The sequence below is a fragment of the Rhamphochromis longiceps genome, linkage group LG15 (genome assembly GCF_057381845.1).
Source record: "Rhamphochromis longiceps isolate RC_006_pf linkage group LG15, R_longiceps_female_GT1.1, whole genome shotgun sequence".
In the NCBI taxonomy this organism is placed as follows: Eukaryota; Metazoa; Chordata; class Actinopteri; order Cichliformes; family Cichlidae; genus Rhamphochromis; species Rhamphochromis longiceps.
The window spans coordinates 9,897,524-9,920,754 of record NC_140571.1 but is presented as its reverse complement, the minus strand read 5'-3'; the positions used below and the strand labels follow the sequence as shown (position 1 = coordinate 9,920,754).

The 23,231-nt window shown below is 38.5% G+C and overlaps 1 protein-coding gene and 1 long non-coding RNA gene across 3 annotated transcripts; one reads left to right on the top strand and one right to left on the bottom strand.

Annotated features, from left to right (window-relative positions):
* Positions 1–1,897: 1,897 nt before the first annotated feature.
* LOC146652110 (uncharacterized) lies at positions 1,898–7,056 on the top strand. 2 transcript variants are annotated; one of them, XR_014907650.1, is made up of 5 exons: positions 1,898–2,244; positions 2,944–3,009; positions 3,360–3,515; positions 5,116–5,208; positions 5,507–7,056. It is a non-coding gene; the product is annotated as an uncharacterized LOC146652110 (long non-coding RNA). The 2 variants fall into 2 exon arrangements; XR_014907651.1 differs by lacking the exon at positions 1,898–2,244 and adding an exon at positions 2,258–2,400.
* Positions 7,057–7,792: 736 nt separating this feature from the next.
* Positions 7,793–13,840, bottom strand: LOC146652109 (visual system homeobox 2-like). The gene is made up of 5 exons (XM_085383055.1): positions 13,338–13,840; positions 12,739–12,826; positions 12,015–12,138; positions 9,831–10,011; positions 7,793–9,168 (listed from the first exon to the last, which is right to left on the bottom strand). The coding sequence occupies exons 1-5, from the start codon at positions 13,768–13,770 to the stop codon at positions 8,840–8,842; spliced, it is 1,155 nt and encodes a 384-aa protein (XP_085239181.1). The 5' UTR covers positions 13,771–13,840; the 3' UTR covers positions 7,793–8,839.
* Positions 13,841–23,231: the final 9,391 nt, after the last annotated feature.

Below are 23,231 nucleotides of genomic sequence, written 5' to 3'. Positions count from 1 at the left end.
CACCAAATAAATACCAGTTTGAAGTATATTTGTTTATTTTCCCCAAAATATTAATTTAATAGAATTCATTGGGTTGCATACACAACTTAAATATAGAAACATAGTATTAATCATATTGTGCTAGTATAGATCCAATGCAATCAATATCTGGATCAATCAGCCCATTAATGAGAGCTTAGACAGAGGCTTTACAACAGTGTAAAGTTCTGCTTGTTGTATTTTACACATCACTGTGAGGATTGCTTTAAAGATAAAGAAGTGCTGAGATAAACTTTATAAAAGTAAAACTTCCATCATACCTAATTCCAGGTTCATACTTTTTTCTTTAAGTTTACTAGAGAAACTTTGCGTGATTCATAATTCAAAATAATCCTCTTTTATCTTCTACTGGGCCTTTCTTCTGATTGGTATGGATGATCTGCTTTACATGACATCATGTAGATCCAGGAGAAGAAAAAACTGCCTGGGACCTTGGCTCACATGGACTGCTTGCACACCTTATTCTAAAGTCATGTTTTATGTACCCCCATTCACCATAACGTTCAGTGTATAACAAAGATGAGCACAAACATAATAGGTCTTGTTTATTCAAGCTGTGTTGTACAGGTTGTGTGTTTTGGCTTCTGTAGCACACTAATTTCCTAACTTTTGGTATAATTAAACTTTATCCAGTCTTATGCAACTGTGATGACATGTGTCACTACAGCAGGTCCTCACTGGGTTTTTTAAGTAGGTTGGTTAGTCATTTCTGTACTAAAAAACATGTTTTATTCTAAGACCTTAACTCACCAGTTTTTTTTAATATTCATCCATTTTCTTGACTGCTTATCCTATCCCACCTTTCACCCCATCACAGCTGGACTGGTCAACAGACTGTTGCCGGGCAAACAGAGAAATAGACAACCATTTACATGTACAGCTAATTTAGAATCAACCTGACAGGCATGTGTTTGAATTGTGGGAAGAAGTCTGCGAGAACCCACACAGAACATGTCCTCGAACCCAGGACTTGCTTGCTGTGTGGTGTCAGTGCTAACCCCCACACCACTGGGTCATCTTTAATTTTATATGTAATATTAACACTATATGTAATAGTATTTATCCATCCATCCATCCATCCATCCATCCATCTTCTTCCGCTTTATCCGGGGGCAGCAGCCTAAGCAGAGAAGCCCAGACCTCCCTCTCCCCAGCCACCTCCTCTGGCTTATCTGGGGGAACACCAAGGCCAGGCCAGCCGACAGATATAATCTCTCCAGCGTGTCCTGGGTCTGTCCCGGGGCCTCCTCCCGATGGGACATGCCTGGAACACCTCACCCAGGTGGCGCCCAGGTGGCATCCTTGTCAGATGCCCGAACCACCTCAGCTGGCTCCTTTTGATGTGGAGGAGCACATCACTCTCTACGGCTCTACTCTGAGCCCCTCCCGGATGGCTGAACTTCTCACCCTATCTCGGGATAGGCCAGCCACCCTTTGGAGGAAGCTCATTTCCGCCGCTTGTACCCGCGATCTCGTTCTTTCGGTCACTACCCACAGCTCGTGGCCCTAGGTAAGGGTAGGGGCGTATAGTATTTATTTTAGTTCTATTTTCTTCTCTGTTCTGCAACTCATACAGACCTCATTAAAAGAGATTGAAGGCTAAAAGGCTCCAGAGTGTCGCTTAGTGCATTCTGCAACAGGTTATAAAGAAACCATCCATCTGTTTTCATAATCGCTTGCTGTCAGTGTGAAATTCCCATTAACCTCTGCCCTAACGGTTATAGTTTTCAAGTACCAGCAGCTTTTCAGAGGTTGATTAACCTGCAAAATATGCCTGAAACAGATGCCGAATGACCTGCCTGCTGATTTTATTCAGTGCTGTCTTACAGAGCTAAACCAAGCGTGTTTTACACTCAAAAAAATGAATGAGGTGGATTGTTCAGTGTATATTAATTATTTATTTTCATTTTACTTAAAATATATGTTTTTGTTAAGTTAACATATGTTTTTCTAATCAAGTCTACGTAATTGTGTCTATTATTCAACGTACATAATACTAATGTGTTACTTGATCGCATAACATTTAAGTTAAGTCAATGAGGATCGATATACCTTGTATATCCACAAGGTGGCAGTAATGCAAAAACAGTTGTAATGAAACCGCGCAGAACAAGAAGGTTTCACGGCTTGTGCCTGCTCATGCGCAAGACTTCAAATTTAACTGAAAAAGGCTGTTTTGGCGCCAAGCTGCTGTTTCTTTGAGAGGTAAGACCACTTTTTTCTTTGACTATGTTGTGTAGTATCTATATGTCCAGCATGGTTATATTTTGCGTTTGTCTTACAAGACATGTTATATCGTTTGCGTGTGCTTGTTTTACATTAGTTTTACTGGGTCCTGGACATGCTTATTTTGTGGACTGTGTAAGAAACATTTTTATTGTTTTTTGTTTTATTAAGGGATTAGCTACAGGGGTTCATGGGGTTATTCTTTCAAGGGGTTATTTTTCCATTTGCTTTCTTGGGATTCCTTTTCTGTAATCCGAGAGTCGGAAATATCGAATAGGATAGCAAGGATAGCATAAAGTGACATTTAAAATCCAAAAAGTCAAGGGCGAAAGCCACTGTGACACCATTGTTCTGCTCTATCAGTAATCTGTATTATGTAAAAATGGTCTGTAAATACAGCATGTTTCCTAGCGGAGTTATACATATCAATGTAGTTATAAATTACAGTTTGTGAAAGTACACACTTAATTTTTTTAATAAAATTATTCAAGACATATGAGTGGACAGACAATGGAGGTCGACAGACCTGGTGATAATTGCTTCTATAGAAAGTTAGCACATGGCAGTGTCAATCTCTTGCTTTTCTTCTGAGTAGTATTTTATTTAGTTGTAATTCAAACAATAATTTGCTTCTTGAAATTAAGTAATGAATTTCTTGTTTTACTTTATAAATCTCAGATCCTGCCTTTACCTGCTCCCTCCTATACTGATGTGGTGTATGTGGTACTGCTGAGCTTGTATGTGGTATGTGAACTGTTATACTTTTAAAAACAAAACTGTTTTATAAGTTAAGTTTTCTTTTGTGACCCATCCCATGCCCCTGTTATTTCGTCTCCACATCTGAACCATGGTAAAGGTTGCAGTTCAAGGGCCTGAGGCATGAAATTCTTTTCAGATCAGCTGTGATCAATATTTTTTGGAACTTGATAAATAACAATAAAAGCTGTAATGGCTCCATTAGCATTTTGTGTAAATGTTTGTGTTAAAATTATAGCTTTAATGAGGTCTTTCTACATTAGTTTTAGTTTGTATATGTGTACATATAGTATGTATATTTACAGTACAGTATGTTGTGTTTGTTGACATATTTTCAGGTGGAAGCAGAATATGTGAGGATTACTACTGCTGCACATGTTCCAAGGCTTTTTACACAACTTGACCAATACACTGACCAGCTCATAAAAGTCTTCAAGAAAAAAGGAGGCGTTGCAGGGAAGAAAATTAGACAAACTTTGGCCCCAGCCACACAGGTGCGTTATTCTGTTGGTAGCAAAATATTATGGCTAATAAGATCATTTTCAAATTTAAACAGCTAGTGTATGGTAGCTGCACAGTGCACTTACATTTATATTAAGCAAGACAAAGTTTGGTACTCAAAACGTTGGAAAATTTAAATTACCTAAACATATGTAAAATCTGATCCCTTGATTTAGGTTAAACCAGAAGTGAATGTTTTTATGTTATGTTTTGAATGCAAAAAAGATGATGTATTAGTTTGTCTTTACCTCCATTATGGACATATATAATGTGGTGGAAACCCTGCCCAACAGGTTAACTATTCATGTCCATGTGATGATTAGTTGGTCTTGTGTACATGTCTATCTGTGCAGTGGCTATGTCATTCATTTTGCGTATAATGTGAGTTTCTGTCATCCTTAGGGCTGCTCGATTATGGCAAAAATGATAATCACGATTATTTTCACTGAAATTGAGATCACGATTATTTGACGATATTTATTTAACCCTTTAAGACCTACTATAGAACCAAGTCCACCAGAGCTTATATTATTTTTATTTATTTTTTTTACATGCTGTAGTGCCATTTGTGGGAGCATTTCAAGTTGCTATACATCAATACAACTGTTATAGCCCATATTTTAATAATATGTATGCATTAAGTCCATAGTAATTACATAAATTGCAAAAAAGTGCAATAAACTACAAAAAAAAATTGAAAATCGCTTTTGTTTTGTTTACATATATTTCTACTTGGAGAAGTTTAAGAGGTTTATCCCTCAAAACTTTAAATACAATAATGTTGCAAAAAATAGTTTCCCACCACAGGAAATTTATTTTGAATGTCTTCATAGTTTTATTTTGGAGATACAGCAATTTTTATATACTGCAGGAAAAACAAAAAACAATCCTATGATGCAAATTTGCAAAGAAAACAGCATGTGCATCATTTCACTGTGGGAAGTGTTACGAACAGCTGATAGGAACGGCAAAGCGTGTTTCTGGAATATTATGTTTTTGTTCCTGCAAGCGCTTTTTATGCAATTTTTGCAAAGCTATATGTGGAACGAAACCGTGACCGAGGACAAGCTGATGGCATCAGATGTAAGTACAACTCCTCCGGTTTCATATGCAAAACAAATTATTGCGCTAGCTTACACGGTTCAGGTTCTACAGGGATTTAAAAATAGTTACGCAAAACGGAGCGTGCTGCTCTGACCGGCTTTAAAGGGTTAACAATGACTTTAAAAAATAATATAAAATAGTGTGCAACACCACTGAAGTTTTTTTTTTTTTTAAACTCTCTTTTCAACCAACGGCAGTCACTCTCCAAATAACTTCTGCTTAGCTTTCCGAGCTTCCCTCGGGTCCTCTTAATCAGCGGTCTCCAACCTTTTTTGCGCCACGGACGGTTTATGCCCGACAATATTTTCACGGACCGGCCTTTAAGGTGTCGCGGATAAATGAGGGAGGGGCTAATAATCGGCTCAGTCATTTTTAATGATCGTTGAAAGCCCAGATCGTAATCGTGATTAAAATTCGATTAATTGAGCAGCCCTAGTCATCCTAAAGTATTTCTGTTTTCTCTTCCTGTATCTCTGCCACTCTCTACAGAAGGAAACCATTGAAAAGGGGAGGGAGTGTGTCCTCAGGGCACTACCTTTTTACCTGAATGAAGACTCAAGCATCCTCTTCAAAGAATAATTGGTTGGTAATTTTAGTTTAGTTTTTTATCTGTATTAAACCAAATTTTGAATAACTAATGTTGTTGCATGTTGTAATGTTGTTGTTGTTGTAATTTGCATGGAACCTGTTTAAATGTTTTGGGAAATCTTCTTGTATACCCAAACTATTTATATTTATCGTTGAATCTGTAGTCTGAAATAGTGGCGCACTGGGGTGCATGTTCCTAATATTGTGTTTACGTCATTAAAGGGTAGCTTTGGCCCTTTTTCTTTCTTTTTTTTAAAACTGGATGCCATTTTTCTATGTTTTTGTGTCTAAGCTACAGCTGTTCAGAGGGAGCTGGAACAAATTACCCTTGCTATCTTTACCATCGAAAGAGCTGATGCCAGCACTCCTCCAGCCGATGTGGGTATAACCATCTAGTGTGTCCTGCATGACCTGGAAGACCTGGCCTCTGCATGTGCACTCTTAATGGGTGGGATATATGCACTGAATCTCAGTTAACCTCAAGACTGAAAGCTAAGAGACAATCAAAAGTATTGAGATTTAAAGGATTTAATTGAGAGATGATACTGCACCAGAAATGTTGAAGGGTGGTGTGTATATTAGCGTTCAAGGCATATTGTTATGAGGTGGAAATATGTTCATATTCAGTTTGTGTTACATTGTGTGCATTGTAAAGGTAATTGCAATACATACTAAAAATAAGGGTAAGTTAGGAGGTTGATCTGATATCCCCGTGTTGGTGTTGTTCCCAGATCATCATACTAAATGTTGTTCCAGGATCAACATTGCAAGTGACCAATCAGAATGTTGTGACGTCATACTTTTGCGACTTCGGGAAAAACCGGCGTAAAACAAAAAACTGTACTTAAGCTGCGTGAAACCGCCTCTGTCCGCTGATCAACTGACCCTAACCCTAACCCTTTAATAAACAGTAAGCAGAATTGATATTGTCCTTGCAACATTGGAATTTCATAAATGCACGAATGGCTTGGAATAGAATAACGTCACAGCAATGTGATTGGTCACTTGCAATGTTGAACCTGGAACAACATTTTCATGATGGTCTGGGAACAACACCAACACGAGGATATCAGATCATCCAAGTTGGGAATGCAGGATGAATGTATATTTTGTGGACTTTTAAAGACGAACAATTGTTTCCATGTTAAAATGTTTACATCTGAAGTTTTTTGCCCAAACACTGGTAAAATAAATGTTGACAGTGGCAAGTGTTAAATGGTTACTGCTGTGCTGTTGCAAAAAAACTGAACGCTGACAAGCTGTTTTATTGTTAGACCATAATGTTGGCATGTTTTGTTAAAGTTTTATTTGGGATGGTGATGTAATTTTCTTTGATTGCTAATATCAGTGGACTATTTATTATTATTATTATTATTATTATTATTATTATTATTATTATTATTGTTGTTGTTGTTGTTGTTGTTACATAATTTTTTTTTTTTAAATTGTGGCTGTTGAGGTGGACACTTCACTTTGCATAGTTAAAGGAAAGCACTTCATTGGCATTGTGTTACTGGACTGACCCTAAGCAATCATTGCAAATAGCAACTTTGCTATCCATTTTAGACACTAAAAGAAAAAAAACACTCACAGACCTTACTAGCATCACATGTGCATGACTCAAGTGTCATCTTATCAATGTGTTATGTGATCTTCAATGCGTTTTTTTTTTTTTTCCTTCTATTTCTGGTAGATACAGACATTTAATTTAAAGTCTTGATGTTGCATCTGTCTACATACTGTTAATTACTAACCCTAATGAGCTGTTGTGTTTTATTTTGGACTGGGTTTACACAAATGCTCACTGAATGTGTTGGCAATAAAATAAATTTTAAAAAATAAGTTGGATGTACTTAATTCATTTGTGTGGAACCTGTTGACAAAATAGATTTATGTAAAACTAATTAATAAAGCACAAGGTGGCTGAAAATATAATATTTGAATTAATCTAACTTAAATTTAACATTTTACTGCCACAAATAAGAAATGTGTTGAAGTAACTAATCTAAACTATCTAACCTGAAAATATATCATCTATGTTCATACAACATAACTTGATTTAGTTAGTCTTAAATATGTCTTGTTAATCTTAAGTAGTTTTTTTTAAATTAGATGAACTAAAGATTTTTGCTTTAAACTAACATAATTCAATTTCGTGGAACCTGTTGACAAAATAATTTTAATTAAAGTCAACGTTTCATTTTTTTGAGTGTAGATGCAGAACTTAGTGATGCAGCAGGTTAAAGGACATGTCTTTGACAGACGGTCATTCCTGGATTTATAGTTAACTACAGTATATTAAAAAGATTTGGATTTGCTCACCTTTCAGCATCAGCATTATTTTAATTTAGGCTAAAGATCATTTTCTATCATTATATATGATCCCAGTACGACTGCTTTTGGCCTTATGACTTTCATCCTCTCAGTTTCAATTGTTTTTTTGTTTAGTTTTTTAATGTTACTTCCAACCACCTAGGTTTTATTTTGATTGCATTATAAAATCTCCACAGTGAAACGTACCTTTCTCAAACTCTGCACACGAAGCAACAAAAAGCACATTATTTAAATACCAATAAGATTTAATTACTACAATTACATTTATACAGAAACAAACACACACTTGGTGTTAACTATACATAACGCCATATTACCTATGGGGCATGTTCAAAATTTACACCACTTATTTAAGAGCTGAGGAAACCTTTTTACAGGATTTGGTATCGACTGTTTTTAGTGATACCTGTGTCAGTTACCGAGCCGAGATGTGGGGTCACAGAAAAGTCAGAGGTCAAAGTTATATAAAGTCTCTTGAATCCAGGCTCTGCTTACATGAAAAGCTGCCAAGCTGTATGACAGAAGAATGACACACTACATTTAAAAAAAGCAACACAAAGTTTTTTTATATGGTAATGTGCTGCCAGAGCAAGTTCAGCGTGCCGTAGGATTGATTGAGCTCCACTGCAGTGATCAAAGAGCATTCTTCAAAAATATATTCCCTCATTTGGTTTAGACAAAACGAAACCTGCCACTGCTTTACGGCTATACACAATTCACATGATCTTACTTTTGAATAATTAATCACGATCCCTCGTGTCCTGTGTGGACAGAGGCGGTGTCATCCAGTAGGACAGAAACGTTTCATCGTAGCATGAAAGCGATCGCTCAGATCAACTTTGCATCGATTTCCAACAAGGTTTCCATCCAAAGGGGTCAAGTGAATCCAAACCATGTCACAACAGCACAATAACAACATCAAAGCCACTCGATCCTCTAACTGTAGATGTGGGGAAGTCAGGTTTTTCCTTTTAATTTGCCACCTGGCATTATGAACTCAAAAGAAAACATTTCTGTGCTCCTCCCTTCCCTTCCTCATCAGCTGCAGGAGAAGACATGCACAAATGTGTTGTGCATTTTTGGTTAGCTGTACAAACATTACAACATTTGAGTTATTGAAGCTCAATCAGTCAGCAGAGCTAAAGACTTGACTTCAGACATAAACCTAAGGGAACGTATGATAACACAAAGTGACTCCGCGTGCATCAAGATTCAGTTTAACCAACACAATAAGACTGCCGCCTCTGAACATTAGAACTGCCACTCTGCAGAGCGCATCCCGTAGCCTCTTTCAGTTTCTCCTCACTTTCGCCGTTTCCTTCTCCGTCAACTCCTCCTCAGCCTCCTCTTTACGAGGTACGTGAATGTTTGTTCTGTCAGAAACTGTCCCGAGCATCTTAGCGCTGTGCTCCAGCGCCTTCGCTCGCAGCGCAGCAATACTGTTCTCCCTCAGTTCCTCTTTAGAAATCGGTGAACCGGTGTCTTTATTCTGCTTCGGCTTATCCTCCTCTATCACTTTATCCACCAATTTCTCTTGTGCCGGTGAAGCTGGTGGCGGTGTCAGGCTCTGGGCTTTTCCTGGAGACGTGTGGATATTTTCAAGAGACTTCTTGTGCATACCTGGACAGGAAAACAGTATTTTTTTTAAAGAAGAGAACGGAGAAGTCACAGATGAAAGAGCTTTCCTGTTGTGATTATTTCTGTGAGTTTAACGAACGTACTGAGATGTTTGACAGTGAAGTAAAAAAAAAGGAGCGTTAAGGAATGATCCATACATAGGGGATAGATTGGCAAATAGAACCTATTATTCAATTAGAGTTACGTAACTGATTTAAACTAATCAATTGACATGAGGTGAGAGAGGAGATCTGGTCTAATCTGCCCTGATGAAGTAGGATTATCACTGTATTGACTTCTACCTTTTTAATGAGATGCTGAGGCTTTTATTGGCTCCTGATTTCAGGCAAGCTAACCCCCGTCCTCGTAGGACACAACTCAATCTCAAACACAGTCCACAAATATATAGGGTTTTTTTTCTTTTTGCATCAAGAGACTTTTTTTGGACAGATAACTTAAAGGCGGATTCAACCAAAATAAAAGAAGATTGTTTTAATTGTTTAGCATTTGATTTATCAGTCAAAGAAAGGAGAGTGTTAGCAGATTTCTGCAAAATGTGCTTCTGATGTGTATTTTTTTAAATGCATATCAAATGATGGAGGATGATTCATAATTAATAAGAGTTGTGAGGGAGGCGATTGACATGTAGTACCCATGGGACTCACCCAGTAACCACGGCGCGTAAGAGTCTGTGCTGCCCTCCTTGGCTGACTTGAGGATGGACTCGGGCAGCGGGATGGAATGGCGGACCATGGCTCCATACAGGCCGTACTCTGCCATCACACTGCTGCGCCCCCAGCACTTCTCCCTTTTTCTCCATTTGGCCCGACGGTTTTGAAACCACACCTGGACAGATAATTTTAAGTGGTGAGGATGTTTTATGTAATCCCTGAGAATTTTTTTAAATGTAAAATTACAAAAAATTCTGTTAGCTTATCACACAGACTTTTCTCTATTTATTCAATGGAAATGTTTGATGGATTTTTATTCTGGTTTTTAATAATAATGGATTGGATTTATATAGCACTTTTCAAGGCACCCAAAGCCCTTTACAGTGCCACTATTCATTCACTATCACATTCACACACTGGTGGAGGCAAGCTACAGTTGTAGCCACAGCTGCCCTGTAAGAAATTTCACGCTCATGTGTCCTGACGAACAAGGACCTAAAGTGACTCTGGCTGAACAGCTGGAATATGTGTGTCTATGTTAGCTCTTGAAACCAGTTTTCTTAGCTAGCCTCTGCTAAACTAATCAGGAGATTGACTAGTGACTGTCAGATATAACAACTGTGCACATCATACATTTCTAGACTAGACGTTAAAATACAGGGCCTTTCTGTCATTTCATGGTTTATCTATTACTTATTTACGTTGTTATAGTATGAATGGTCTCAGAGGAGGTCTTTTTCAGTAGGAAAAGCTGTAAAACGTATGAAAATAGAGTTAAAAGTCTAAAGTTTATGTCCTTCACATATTTCTTTGGCGGGCTGATTCTAGCCCCTGGCCCTTATGTTTGGCACCCCTGTTATAAAGGCTGTTTATGCATGTGGGAGCAGAACATGTGATATCAGAAGTGGAAAATATTGTCTAGCATGCAATTAACATGTGTGTGATATGGAAACACATTTGGAGACATTCTGCAGAAATGACAAATATTGTTGCACAATGGAAAATTCTGAAGCTCTGAAAAAAATTTAAAGAGTCATTTTCCTTTAATTTCAACGTTTTGCAGCTTTTTGAACTCCTTATAATACAATTCACGTCAGAGTGCAGTAATATTTTATTTGTTGCACTGGGATATGACTGGTAGATTGGAATGAGGCTTAAAAAACATCTTCTTAAAAATGTTTTCTTTTGCACATGCACGTGTTGCACAGTATGAGTCTGAACACACAAACTGGACTTTAATTTTCAGTACAAATGTGTTGAGCCCGTGCATGCTTATCCTGTGTGTGTGTGTGTTTCTGTTTCAGGTGCCTAAATTGATTTCCACCAGGCCAGACCGTGTAATCATCTCAGCCTGCTTGTGAATATGGATGAGGAAAACAGGGGGGAAAAATGAGCATCCTAAAATGGCCGTGGATGCAGGATGAGATTGTAAGAAATGGTGTGTGGAGTGCGTGTGCCAGTGTGTGTGTGGACATGAGCATGCGTGTGTGTGTGCGTGCATGCGTTTTGCAGACCTGGAATTAAAAACGATGAAAGCTGGGTCTGGAAAGCTATTCAGGTAGATGTGACGATAACCTCCATCTCATAAAAAGATGGGCCCCAGATGAGCAATCATGCTTTTTGACAGCAGCAGTGTGAGTGTGCATGACAGCGTGTGTGTCTTTGCTTCCTGCGAGGTGACCCGAGGGGGGCAAAGAGGCTGATTGAAAAATAAGTTAATTTCCAGGCCTGGTCGATGGGAGACAGGCGCTCAAATATCACGGGAAATTAAAATGCTCGTAGCAGCCGGGCACTGGCCCCTGCTCAGCCGCTGACCTCTGCTAATTAATTTCTATGTAGTTATCATTTCATTTCAGGGCTGCGGCCTGCCTCTCCCAGGAAGAGACGTGATAAGTTCTCCTCTATTAACTAATTACAGTGTGAAGGTGAAGTGCCTGCTAATGTGAAGACCTTGTGAAGATGATGATGGAGCAGGTGACTGCTGGCTCTATCTGTCTGCTATAGTGACAGAAGATGTCACCTCTGAGGTAGTGTTCATATTGCACCAAATAGCTGAATCACCTGCCCACATTTTGATGTCAAAGACATCAAGATGTTAGCTGATGAAAACATCTTCATGTGGAAAATATAAGATATCAGATTGTGGATTTCTGCTTTCATGCAGAGACATGATCCCACCTGTATTCTGTCTTCTGGTAGCTCAGTCTTCATGGAGAGCATTTCTCTGGCATAGACGTCTGGATAGTGAGCCTCATTAAAAGCTTTCTCCAGCTCCTCCAGCTGATAGGATGTGAAAATTGTTCTGCAGGAAAAATAAAAGACCAAAAACGATTGGATGCCTTTTTAGTCTTTTTAAAATCAATCATGCTTTCAGTCTGATTAGTTATCAGTGATGATGGCTTTTCTTGTGCCTGTTCATTCATTTCACCTGGTTTTTATTTTTCAGGAAATATCTTTTTATGAAAAAATATCATAATAAAGTATTTTATTATTTTTAGTTGATATCAGCTTAGTTACATTTTTAATGTAGGCACCACTTAAAGCAGAAAATGGTGACTTCAGATTTAATCACCTATAAATATGAATATATCTTGTGTCTTGTGAATAAATACAAATACAGAAAAAAACAAAACGAAAATAAAAATATATATCCTTCATATTTTTATAAAGAAAAAAGCAACAAGAACACGTTAAAAAGAAAAGTCAAAAAGAAAATCCAGAAGGAAATCAGAAAAATCTCCTTATTCTTACGCCAAATACGGCATTAAATAAAACACCGTAAGCTCACGTGAGCTTCACCGATCATATATGACAGTCACTGTGTCTTGAAGGCCAAACCGACAAATAACGACCTAATATTTCTTTCGGGTTTTTTTTTTTTGTTTGTTTGTTTTGTTTTTACCTGTGTCGTCTTTTCTTTCGTTTCTTGCTCTGACCCATAGAGGATTTGGAGAATTTCTGATCGCCGGAGGAGCTCATATCATCAGAATCTGTGGATGATTTTAAAGGTTAAAGGTTAAAAAATATTATTACTGATAACAATACTACTACTACTGCTACTACTACTAATAATAATTAGAATAACAAACTGGAGCCGATTATTTATTTAAATTATCATATTCATCTTCTTTGATGACAAATGATAAATAAATATAAAAACAACACAGATATTATAATGGAAAATTGAAAATGTGTCACATCACACCTGGAATAAAAAAAAAAACCACAGCCATGTTAAAAAAAAACTATTTTATGAATAATTTAATAATTTAATAAATATAAATACAAAGGCCTTTTCCGTTCGACCCTAACTTGCGCATTTTCAACACAACTTCTCGTTTCTTCTTTTTCTCATTTGCTTTTAGTGAGACATTTTTTCCCTGTTGCCTCACGTTGGTTCGGGGATTTGACATGACATTTTAATCTTCACATAAACTTAAATATTACAAACACTCCGACTGACTGAAACTATCCTCGTGCTTCAGCGACATGAAGTCTCACCGGAGCTGGTGGAGTGCTGCGCGTCCATTTCAGAGTCCACGCGCGTTGTCCTGTGCAGCGGCTGCAGGTGCACATTTTGCGCCTCTGACAGCACCTCCAGAAAAGCAGGCTGGCTGTAAAACGAGTGTATGCTCTCTGGTCGCAATAAGCTTACGCCGACCCCGAGGCCTCCATGTCCCAGGGCTGACCTGGCGGCCAGAATGTGCGCCCTGTGCGGCAGAGCTTCCAGCGGTCGCCTCGGTGCCGCCGGCGGCTCTATGTTTAGGCCGAGCAGCTCCTGGATCCCAAAGCCGGTGCGCCGCTGCGCAGTGGGGGCCATCTTCCAGGTTGCAGGCGGCTGTTGGTGGGCTCCCCCGTGGCTCACGCAAGTCTGTGAAGCTGATTTCTGTTTATTCTCTGAGTCTGAATGCACTGCTCCCTCCTCCCCCGTCATGATCCCACTTTTTGTTCCGCTCCCTCCAAAAAAAAGAAAAGAAAGAAAAAAAGCTAGAGTCCCCGGTGCAGTCCGCAATGTGACTCTCTCTCTTTATCTCCACTGCTCTTTTTATTCAACAGGCGGCAGCCAATCACAAGAGAGGAGAGACTGCATACTAAGTTTGTGGTTGCTCCGGAGCTTTATTATCGCACATACGGAATATATTTTCATGGATTTTCTGTAAAACAGCTACTAGCCTGGTGATGATCAATCACTACTACAGTTTAAGGAGCTGCTTTATAGACCCTCATCGGAAAAACTTTGGGTTTGAAATGACAGCGTATACTCTTTTCCCCTGTCTTACATCGAGAATAAGGCTTACTTTCACTGCAGCTCTTGGCATTTCTATGTGTGATCATCTGATCCGACTGATTGAGTTTAAACAGCCGGATTAACCCATCAAGTCCAGGAAATCAGCATCAAACGATGTCAGTATTGAAAATTACTGGCAAAATAACTAAATAACAAACAAAGAAAACAAGAATATATATGAATATAATTTAATGTAACTTAAACCTGGATAAAATTGTGCTTCTACCCTCTTTAATAAGCCCGATATTTGTGTTTGTTTTCTTAGAACAATAAGGGTATTATGAAGGCCCTAAAAGCTGTATTAATCGATAAACACTACATTTCACAAAGGAGGCCATAATTAGTTAATTCGTCCGTTAAAGACGCGAAATAATCATGCTATGAAATAGTTGTTCTGACGTGCAAATTCATCTTAATAACAGCCATGCTTTCTCATGAATTATGCCAATAATAAATAGAGGGACCAATTCTCTTTGATATAAAGAACAAAAGGAAGGAAAAAAGGAAATCTTTCATAGGTCAAATTTAAGGAAGGGCTCATACACTCACATCTGGTCAACACCTCCTATCAATTAATCAATTAATTCATCTCCTTCTCTGATTGATCCGTTAGCAGCTCCAAGCGTCCCACATAACTCACACGGTGATTTGCATATTCTAATTAGGGTTGCGCACTAAACGTTTTGTCTTTGGTAGCGGTCTGCGCATCTGTTGATAGGTTATTAAGCCTCCCCTCCCCTCCCCTTTTTTTCTTCTGTGGAGAGCCACATGATAAAGAATACACTGTCCCAGTTCGGGGGTATTTAGGACACACCCGGATGGCAATTATAAACGAGACAAACAGCGGACCAAACGGCAGCGCACAATACAGCAACAGATTGTTTCCCAACAACACCCACCCAAGTGTCTTTTTTTTTTTTTTTTAGCTTGAGGTCTGATATCACAAACCCGCGGCTGAAAGGTTGCGCAGTGTTTCAGTGGGTTAATCCGATTTCAAAAGTGAGAGCAAACGGAAGAGGTCTTCAGGATGTCAGGGGAAATCTTCTGCAGCTTCCCTTCATTTGTCATAGAATAAACCTCAGATCAAATCCAAAGCCAGTGAGTTGTGAAATGGAATGAAAATAGTCCCGTTTCCCCCTCTTTTCCCTCCTCGAACCTAATCTGCTCTAATCAGCTATTAATCAATTATTGCCGGGTTTCAATAGTTCGGAGATAATTTGAGGCACACTTTCGGACATCTGGGCGGACAATTACGCAGAGGAGAGTTTATGGAGATGAGTGGACGCGTTGCGGAGATGCGGTATTGTCAATGGGACATGTGGTGATGAATAAATAAATAAATAGGTGGTTCCTGTGGGACTGTTTGGCACCAGAGCGTCAGGCAGTCAACCCCAGGTTTGCTGTCGGTTATTGTTGGTTGGTTGGTAATGGGTAATGTGATCTCGAGATGTGGCATCAACCCGATCAAGCCGATTATTGGCTCACTGTCGTCGCCCAGAGCGTCAGGTTTTAACGCTGCGCGTCACCCTGCAACCTAAGAGAAAAGCCTGATGATATCAGGACTCTGCACTACATCACATTTTTATTTAGTTTGAGGCACAATGTTTAAAATTTTTAAAATGACCCAAATATCTTAAAAAAGTTGGGAGAGAAGAGAACAGTGAAAATGAGATTACCTTCAGGGACTTCAGGGACAATTTATTAGAGTGAATAAAGAGATCAATGCCATACCAAATAGCCATGGTAATAAGGTTTCTCTCTCTCTCTTTCTCACACACACACACACACACACACACACACACACACACACACACACACACACACACACACACACACACACACACACACACACACAGCAGATAGACAGACATTTGTTGTATCATTACAGTACATCTCTAATTGATTCAAAAAGAGAAATAAGACACATGGAAAAAAAACTTAAAAGTAGTTTGGAATAAACCTGCAAGCAGATTAAGTGTTATGACGAAATTATTATTATTTTTTGACGTTGTTTGGTCCAAAAAAATAAAAAATTATTATTATTATTATTATTATTATTATTTTGTCTTCTTCTCTGATATTAATTTGTTCTGTTATTTTAAATAATTTTAGTTGTGTTACAATAATATCAAATTTTTTAAAAGAATTAAAAAAAAAGATGTTTCCCACCTTATGTGCCACAATCTGGGTTAAAATACTGGCATTCTCACCAATTTAATTACAAAATGTGAAACAAACTGCATGGCAGGCCTAATCTTACTGTCATTAACAAGGTTGATAAGCCAATTAAAAAAAGAACATTCCTAAATAATGAGTCAAAATCTGTTTTGTGATATCTTTATACCTCTATGTAAATGTTCACAAACATGCAAAAAACACTCACTAACGCATGGAAGCTGTTTTCCAGCACTGATAAATGGATAAATTGTTATTTTTTCATATTAACATGTAGCACACAGACTGCTATTTAGCTGACACTCGCTGAAAAAGGAGAGAATAAATGAGGCATTTTGAGTGATAGATTTTATAGTTGTTATCATCCAGACAGCATGCTGAAAAGAAAAGAAAAGAAAAAAGAAAAGAAAGAGAAGGTAGAAGATGAGAGAAACTTTAGTTGAGTACAGGGAGACACTGACACAGACAAATGTCTGCTTTCTAGCAACAGAGTGGCATATACTACTGTTCTAATAATTTAATGCTATGCAAATGTTTTATTACATTATGTTCTCAAATTATAGTACTGAAATGTTTTTTTTTACTCTTTGTAGTTTAATATCCCATTTTATTTGAACCCTTCGTATCTCAAAAAATGTGCAACAACTGATGTTTGATAAAACTTTAGGGCCAGAATAAATACATTTTATTATATCAATACAACACAAAATTATCAAAAAGAAACTGCATGAACATAGTTTAATGTTACACAAAGGGTTTTCCTCAGTGTCCCAATTGACTAACTAAAAAGTGTCTCAGTTTACTTGACAGTTTAGTTGACTGCACACTGTTACTTGTAATCCCTTCAAATGTAGTTTGTTTTCTATTTCTGTATCTCTGATCCCTGAAAGGACTAAAGCAATAATATGCTGTAATTCTACTGAGATAATTTTGCAGACACTAATTAAATCTGTGAAAATATCCATGTACAATGACAAGTAATGATTTGGTTATAAATAAAAGTCAGGACTGAATGTTGTTGGGTGACATGCAAAAATTTACTGTAATTTATATATATAAATATCAGGCATGGTTTGTTTTGTCATGTTAGAGTTTCATCTGCCCCTGTCTGATCTTTGTCTATGTTTGAGACTCCCGAAATGGCTCTACTAATCTAGCTAATTGCCATTTCCCAGAGCTTGGCATTTAAGAAGAGGAGCTGGGTCACCAAACAGCCGTTGATCAAAACATCCCATTAGAGCAAAGAAGACAAAAAAGCTCTCACAGTCCTAACAATGTGGCACCAGTGCATCAACAGTTTGCTCTGTGGGCACAAAGCATTAATTAGGGCAATAACTTTATGCCATTGCCATTCTATAGTCTCCATTTCTGAATGAGTGCATCTATTTACGCTCTGAAGTTTGTCGGGGACTTGCCGAGTGTGCCGCATTCCCCTGTTGCATGTGCAGATGTGTTATTGGCGTAATGAGGAAAACACTATGAGAAACGTGGGAGAGACACCCCCCCCCCCCCCCCCCCCCCCAACGCCAAAAGTTTCTTGACAAAATAACATTACACATTGTGGCTGCTCCTAACAAGAATTGACATAATTACTTGGGCCCATTTCTTGTCTAATTAGCACATGTCCACAGTAGACAGGGACTAGCAGTTAGGCAGGTGAAGGGAACTAGACAGGCATGGCAGCAGCAGCAGCAGCACAAAAAGGGGCCCATTTAGTGTAATTAGGTGAGACAATGCCCCTGACTGTTTTCAGCTATGGCAGTGGCTCAAAACTGGGGGCAAACCGGCAAGCGGACGCCCCGTGAGCTGCATCGCCCCAAGACCCTAATAAGCCCCTAATTGTCTTTTTGTGATTCACATGGGCAGCACCAGCAGACATGAAGACAGCCTATTCCTGGTTTCCTGTGGAGAGTGTGGTGCCTGGCCCAAGGAGAGCCTGCAAACGTCTCTCAGGGAACTCCAGACAGACATTCATTTCATTTTAGCAGTAACATAGATGCTGAAAATAATGAAAATCCCAGATAGAGTTACATTTTTACCATTCTGATAAATATCAAGGATTATTTTAAATCTTGTGAGTAAAGTGCAAGAAATTCAACACTTGCAGACATTTAAAAAATTGAAACATAGAAAAGAACAAATAAAACTCTTGCCAGTACAGCCCATGACAAATAGTATAGTATTCCAATATGTTTCAAGTTAGAGTCTTATTATGAAGTATCCAAATTTCTGCTGATCTCGTCTGTAATTGGAGTTAAAAGAGCTGTAAAGGTTGCTGATGGGAGGATCCACTCTTCTAATATTTATCTTCTGTTTTTACATGACCACACAGTGTAAATACAGTATCAAACATTACAGTCAAGCTCCTCTAGTACCAGTGACAACACTTTATAGCAGAAAAACCTAATGATAGCTAATTGTAAAAAGATAGTATGCTCTCTGCCATTGTTAAGATTTTGCATATCAGGATGTATAAAATCTCACCTGGTCTTTACCCGGCCTTGTAATGATTTAAATACACCTCATCATTATTTATTTAACAAAAGCAGTGTGTGAAATTCTATAGAACCACATTTAGCAGTAATAACATGAGTGTTTGTTTTCTCTGTGACTTTATCAGTCTGTCATATCATTGTGGAGAAATTATGGACCACTCTTCTTTACATGTCCATCAGTGGTCTTTTATCCATTGTTGTATAAGAATTGTAAACTTTACATTTTAAATCTAATGTAGATTTTGGTAAAACATTTTTTTCTGTTTCCAGAGCTCAGTTTGTTATGTTGGTGGGCAGAAGGTGTCATTTTTACATTTCTGAGGGTACTTGCTTGTAAATCTTTCCTGTTTGTTGATTATACAGCATTTTACACCAATTCTAGGTCCTATTCGCTCTCTTTTTTTCTAGCAATCAATGAAGCCTTGGCTCATAAGCAGCTGGGCTCTACAGGCTGCATTTCAACACTGTAGGATGAGCCTGTTTAAACACTCACAGCCTCACAGACTGGTCCATATGTTTGAGACCTCTTCTAATGGCAGCTGGTTCTCAGAAGATTCAATATTCCATAATATGTTCTCCCTATGATCATCCGCAGTCAAGGCCCAGCTCAGAGGGACATCAGCTTGATGTGCCCTCACTCCTTTAATTAGCTGTCAATTAGTGCAAATGAATCAACTGTTCGCCTAATTAAGCAATGCCACCAGGCAGCTCCCGTATACAGGCCATTGTGTGAGCAGCATGAGAAATCCACAGCTAGCAAACTCATTTTGGATCACGAGTGCAACTTAACGATCGCACTGACAAACCGCGTTCATCGAGCTGGGAGTGTGAGCGGTGTTTGTCTGGTCAGGGTAAAGGTCAGTGTGTTAGTGTGATCAGGCAAATCTTACCCGTATACCTTTTTGTCTTTAATGTCAGTTTATATGTGCCAAACACATATATGCAAAATGATCCGATTTCCTTATTTGCAGCACACTGACAGATTCACAAACATAAATACTATAAAACACTATCTCATGAGCACTCAGCTATTTAAACACAAACTATATTGCCAAGTTCACAAAACATGTAAGTCAGTATTCGCACTGATGTTGGCAATAAGATACCTTTTCTTCATATCAAGTGTAGATGTTTTTAGTCTTTCTAACAATTAAATCAATAAAATAGTCACACTTTTGGGTCATCTTCTCCACCGTCTCCTTTTAGCCTCCTGATTCGCATGAATGACCATTAATTAACATAGTTGCTATTTCAAAGCCACTAGAATATTATTTTATTATGCAGACCACATATTTCCTTTACAGCTGGAGTGGAAATGTAATTTCCTCAAACGTCTGTTCACCCATTTATTTTTACATTTATTTATTTTATTACTGTGACATGCCTCTTCTTATGAACGTTTCCCATAATTAAATAAAAATACTGGCAACACCATTAACCGAATCCAAGTTCAGACATTGTGTGCTTACAAGTGAGTTCAGAGGTCACTGAATTAAATAAGCTATAAGGCTGCAGAGCCATAGGTGCGCTTGCATCATTATCATTTATTTTGGCACTTTGTAATACAGCTGCCAACTTGTGGTTTGATTTCTCTCCATTTACCATTAAATTAATTTGAATTCAGGATGCGCAGAAGACAAATCATACTTTAAGATCCTTTCATTTAATGAGGACCTTTGAGGCACTTTGGAGGAAAGAACAAACAATAATTCCCTTTCTTACATCATAAATATTTAGCATTTTAAGTGCTACAAGCTATATCATAGAGTATCTTTCATTCATTATGTCATTATCCGTTACTTATCCAGGTGAAAAGACTGATTGAGATTTAAATCTCATTTCCAAGAGAGAGCCGGCCAACCTAACATACCCTCTTGCATAATGATTATAGGAGGAGATATCTTCCCAAGGTGTGAGCTGTAGCATGTTTAGACTTGAAGTGTTCCTTTTTTCCATTTAAAAGATCACAAGGTCACAAGCATTACCTGTATTAAATACACTAAATCAAACACAGTGATAAATACTTAAATGTCATCTACACGTGTGTATATAAGTGCAGAGCATTTATGCATCCCCTTAAGGTTATAAAACACCCCAGAAATCACCTTAGTGTTAAAACAAGACACATGTATTAACTTGAGAGCATTACAGAGAATCTATGCACATGTTATTAGTCTTACATCTTCATTTTGTCTGCACGCGTATGCCGATAATCGCATTTAATGGATGCACGCTGTTTAGAGGCTTGTGAACAGTCCAGCTATGTTTCCTCTCTCCCTTCTTCCACCAGCCTCTCTGGACCATTACAGGCTGTAATTGTTATTTAATGGATTAAACATTCATCCTCTCTGCGCAAAGTCCGCAGAGAGCATCACCATGTTCACACAGCTAAACATGCCTCATCAGACACACACACACGCACACACACGCACACACACACACACACACACACACACCACCACCACCACCACAGCAACACTCATTTGACAGCAGTGTTTGTGCTTAAAATTCAATTACCCACTTATTGATAGCTCTCTGGGGTGCAAAGGAAGTGGACAACATGGTGCTGGTGGAAGTGTGGATGATTTCCCAGGAGGCCTCAAGCTCCTCTGCACATCTCCAGCTGGATCTATTTCATGGCTTTACTCATCAGCGGCAGAAGCAGATGGAGCATAAGCAGCAGTCATACACCTGCACACACCAGCGCACGCAGACACAGAGACTGGGGCTGTAACACTCACACACACATACATACACACACACACAGTGGAAACACAAGTCATTTATTACAGTCCATTCTAACAGTGAAAACATGATAAGACATTTGCTGAATTTTCAGGAGAGAACAAAACAAAACAAATTCTTCATAAAGATTAATTAAGTATATAAACAGTCATTTCATGTCTTTGACACCATATAAATCCACACAATTTTAATCTGGATTAAATTAGTGTTAGTTTATGTGTTAGTTCATTTAGTTTATCCTCGTCCTGTGTAAAAGAAATAATTTATTTCCCTAAATTTATGATTTTGCATGAGGACACTCATCCATTCCTTTTTGCTTCTGGTCTTGCACACTGATTGTCTTTCTTTTTTTTCTGCTGGCAATATTCTTGTAATTCTTTTTAACATAGTCTTTGTGACAGCATACAGGTAAAACACAAATATTTTTCAGCATTACTAGTAGCTCCCATCAACTGTGTCTGAAGCCATGCCAGTATTTGACATGCTGATTTTATTTTTTCCACCTCTGCTTTTCCAACTGGGACAAATTTAAAAAGCGTTGTTTTTACAGTACTATTCCAAATTCTTGAATCCCTCCTCATGTCCAAAATTGAAAAGTTGCCTTTTGCCCTGTTCTCTGTCAAGATGATCCACACTGCTCCAATGACGTTGAGGCTGAGAGACTGTGGAGCCAAATCCATGAGTAAAGTGCTCAGTTGTGTGTTTTTTCTATCCAGGTATGCTTTTACTACAATCAATGTGTGTTTGGGATCATTGCCATCCTGAAAAATGACATGGAAATCAGACACTTTCCAGATGGCATTACGTGGTCAATCAAACTCTGACAGTACTTTTCTGCATTTATAATTCCATCAGTTGTGGAGATCCCCAACACCAGTGGCTCAAACTGTCACTTTGCATGGTATTTACAGAAATACACAGGCAGTGTGTAGTCTAACAGCACAAAACCTAAAATAAGGATAAATAACAATCAAACAGTTATTTAACAGACCTGACGCCACTCATTTTCAGTTCAGTTCTTGTATAATTTAGCATACCTCATCCTTTCACCCTTATTTCCTTTCCTTAAGAATGGCTTCTTGACAGCCACCCTTCCACTGAGGCCATTGCTGATGAGACTTCAGTGAACAGTAGATGATCAACTGAAGGTCCAGATGTGGTTCTCAAGTCTTGTGTCAGGTTAGGTGGATTTTGTGTGTGCAGAACACTGGTTCTTCTCTTGAGTTATGGACCTTTTTTTGTACCTTAATGATTCATAGATGAGAGCTAACAAATAAAAAAAAACATATATCTGACATGCATTGAAAATAAGTAAAAAAGCAGCCAATGGCCAAACAAAGACCTTCACAAGTCCTGTAGAACTACTACTCAAAACAACTTTTTAAAAAAATACGAGAAAATCCGGCTCCTTGGAAGAAAAATTCAAATAAAGGCACTTTACTGTGTGTCTAACACATCAGCCCTCAGTGCCACAGGTAGTGCACCACAGGTTAGCCACGCGTCTCAGAGTCCCCAGAGGCCAGAGGGGGCCCCACACAGACGCTCTTGTTGCTGCTGGCCTCATTCCCCGCTAATTACAGCACTCATCTCTGCTCTCCCATGAGACGCCACAACACTGATGACAACACAGGGAAGGTTCTGCATCACCAGCAGCTGAGGCTGCCGACTGCACATCAATACCCAAGGGGGCAA

Coding starts and splice junctions, on each gene's coding strand:
- LOC146652109 (XM_085383055.1), bottom strand. CDS start 13,770: ATGACGGGGGAGGAGGGAGCAGTGCATTCAGACTCAGAGAATAAACAG. Junction 12,827..13,337: donor GCAGCACTCCACCAGCTCCG/GTGAGACTTCAT, acceptor AATCATCCACAG/ATTCTGATGATATGAGCTCC. Junction 10,012..12,014: donor TACCAGAAGACAGAATACAG/GTGGGATCATGT, acceptor TTATCTGTCCAG/GTGTGGTTTCAAAACCGTCG.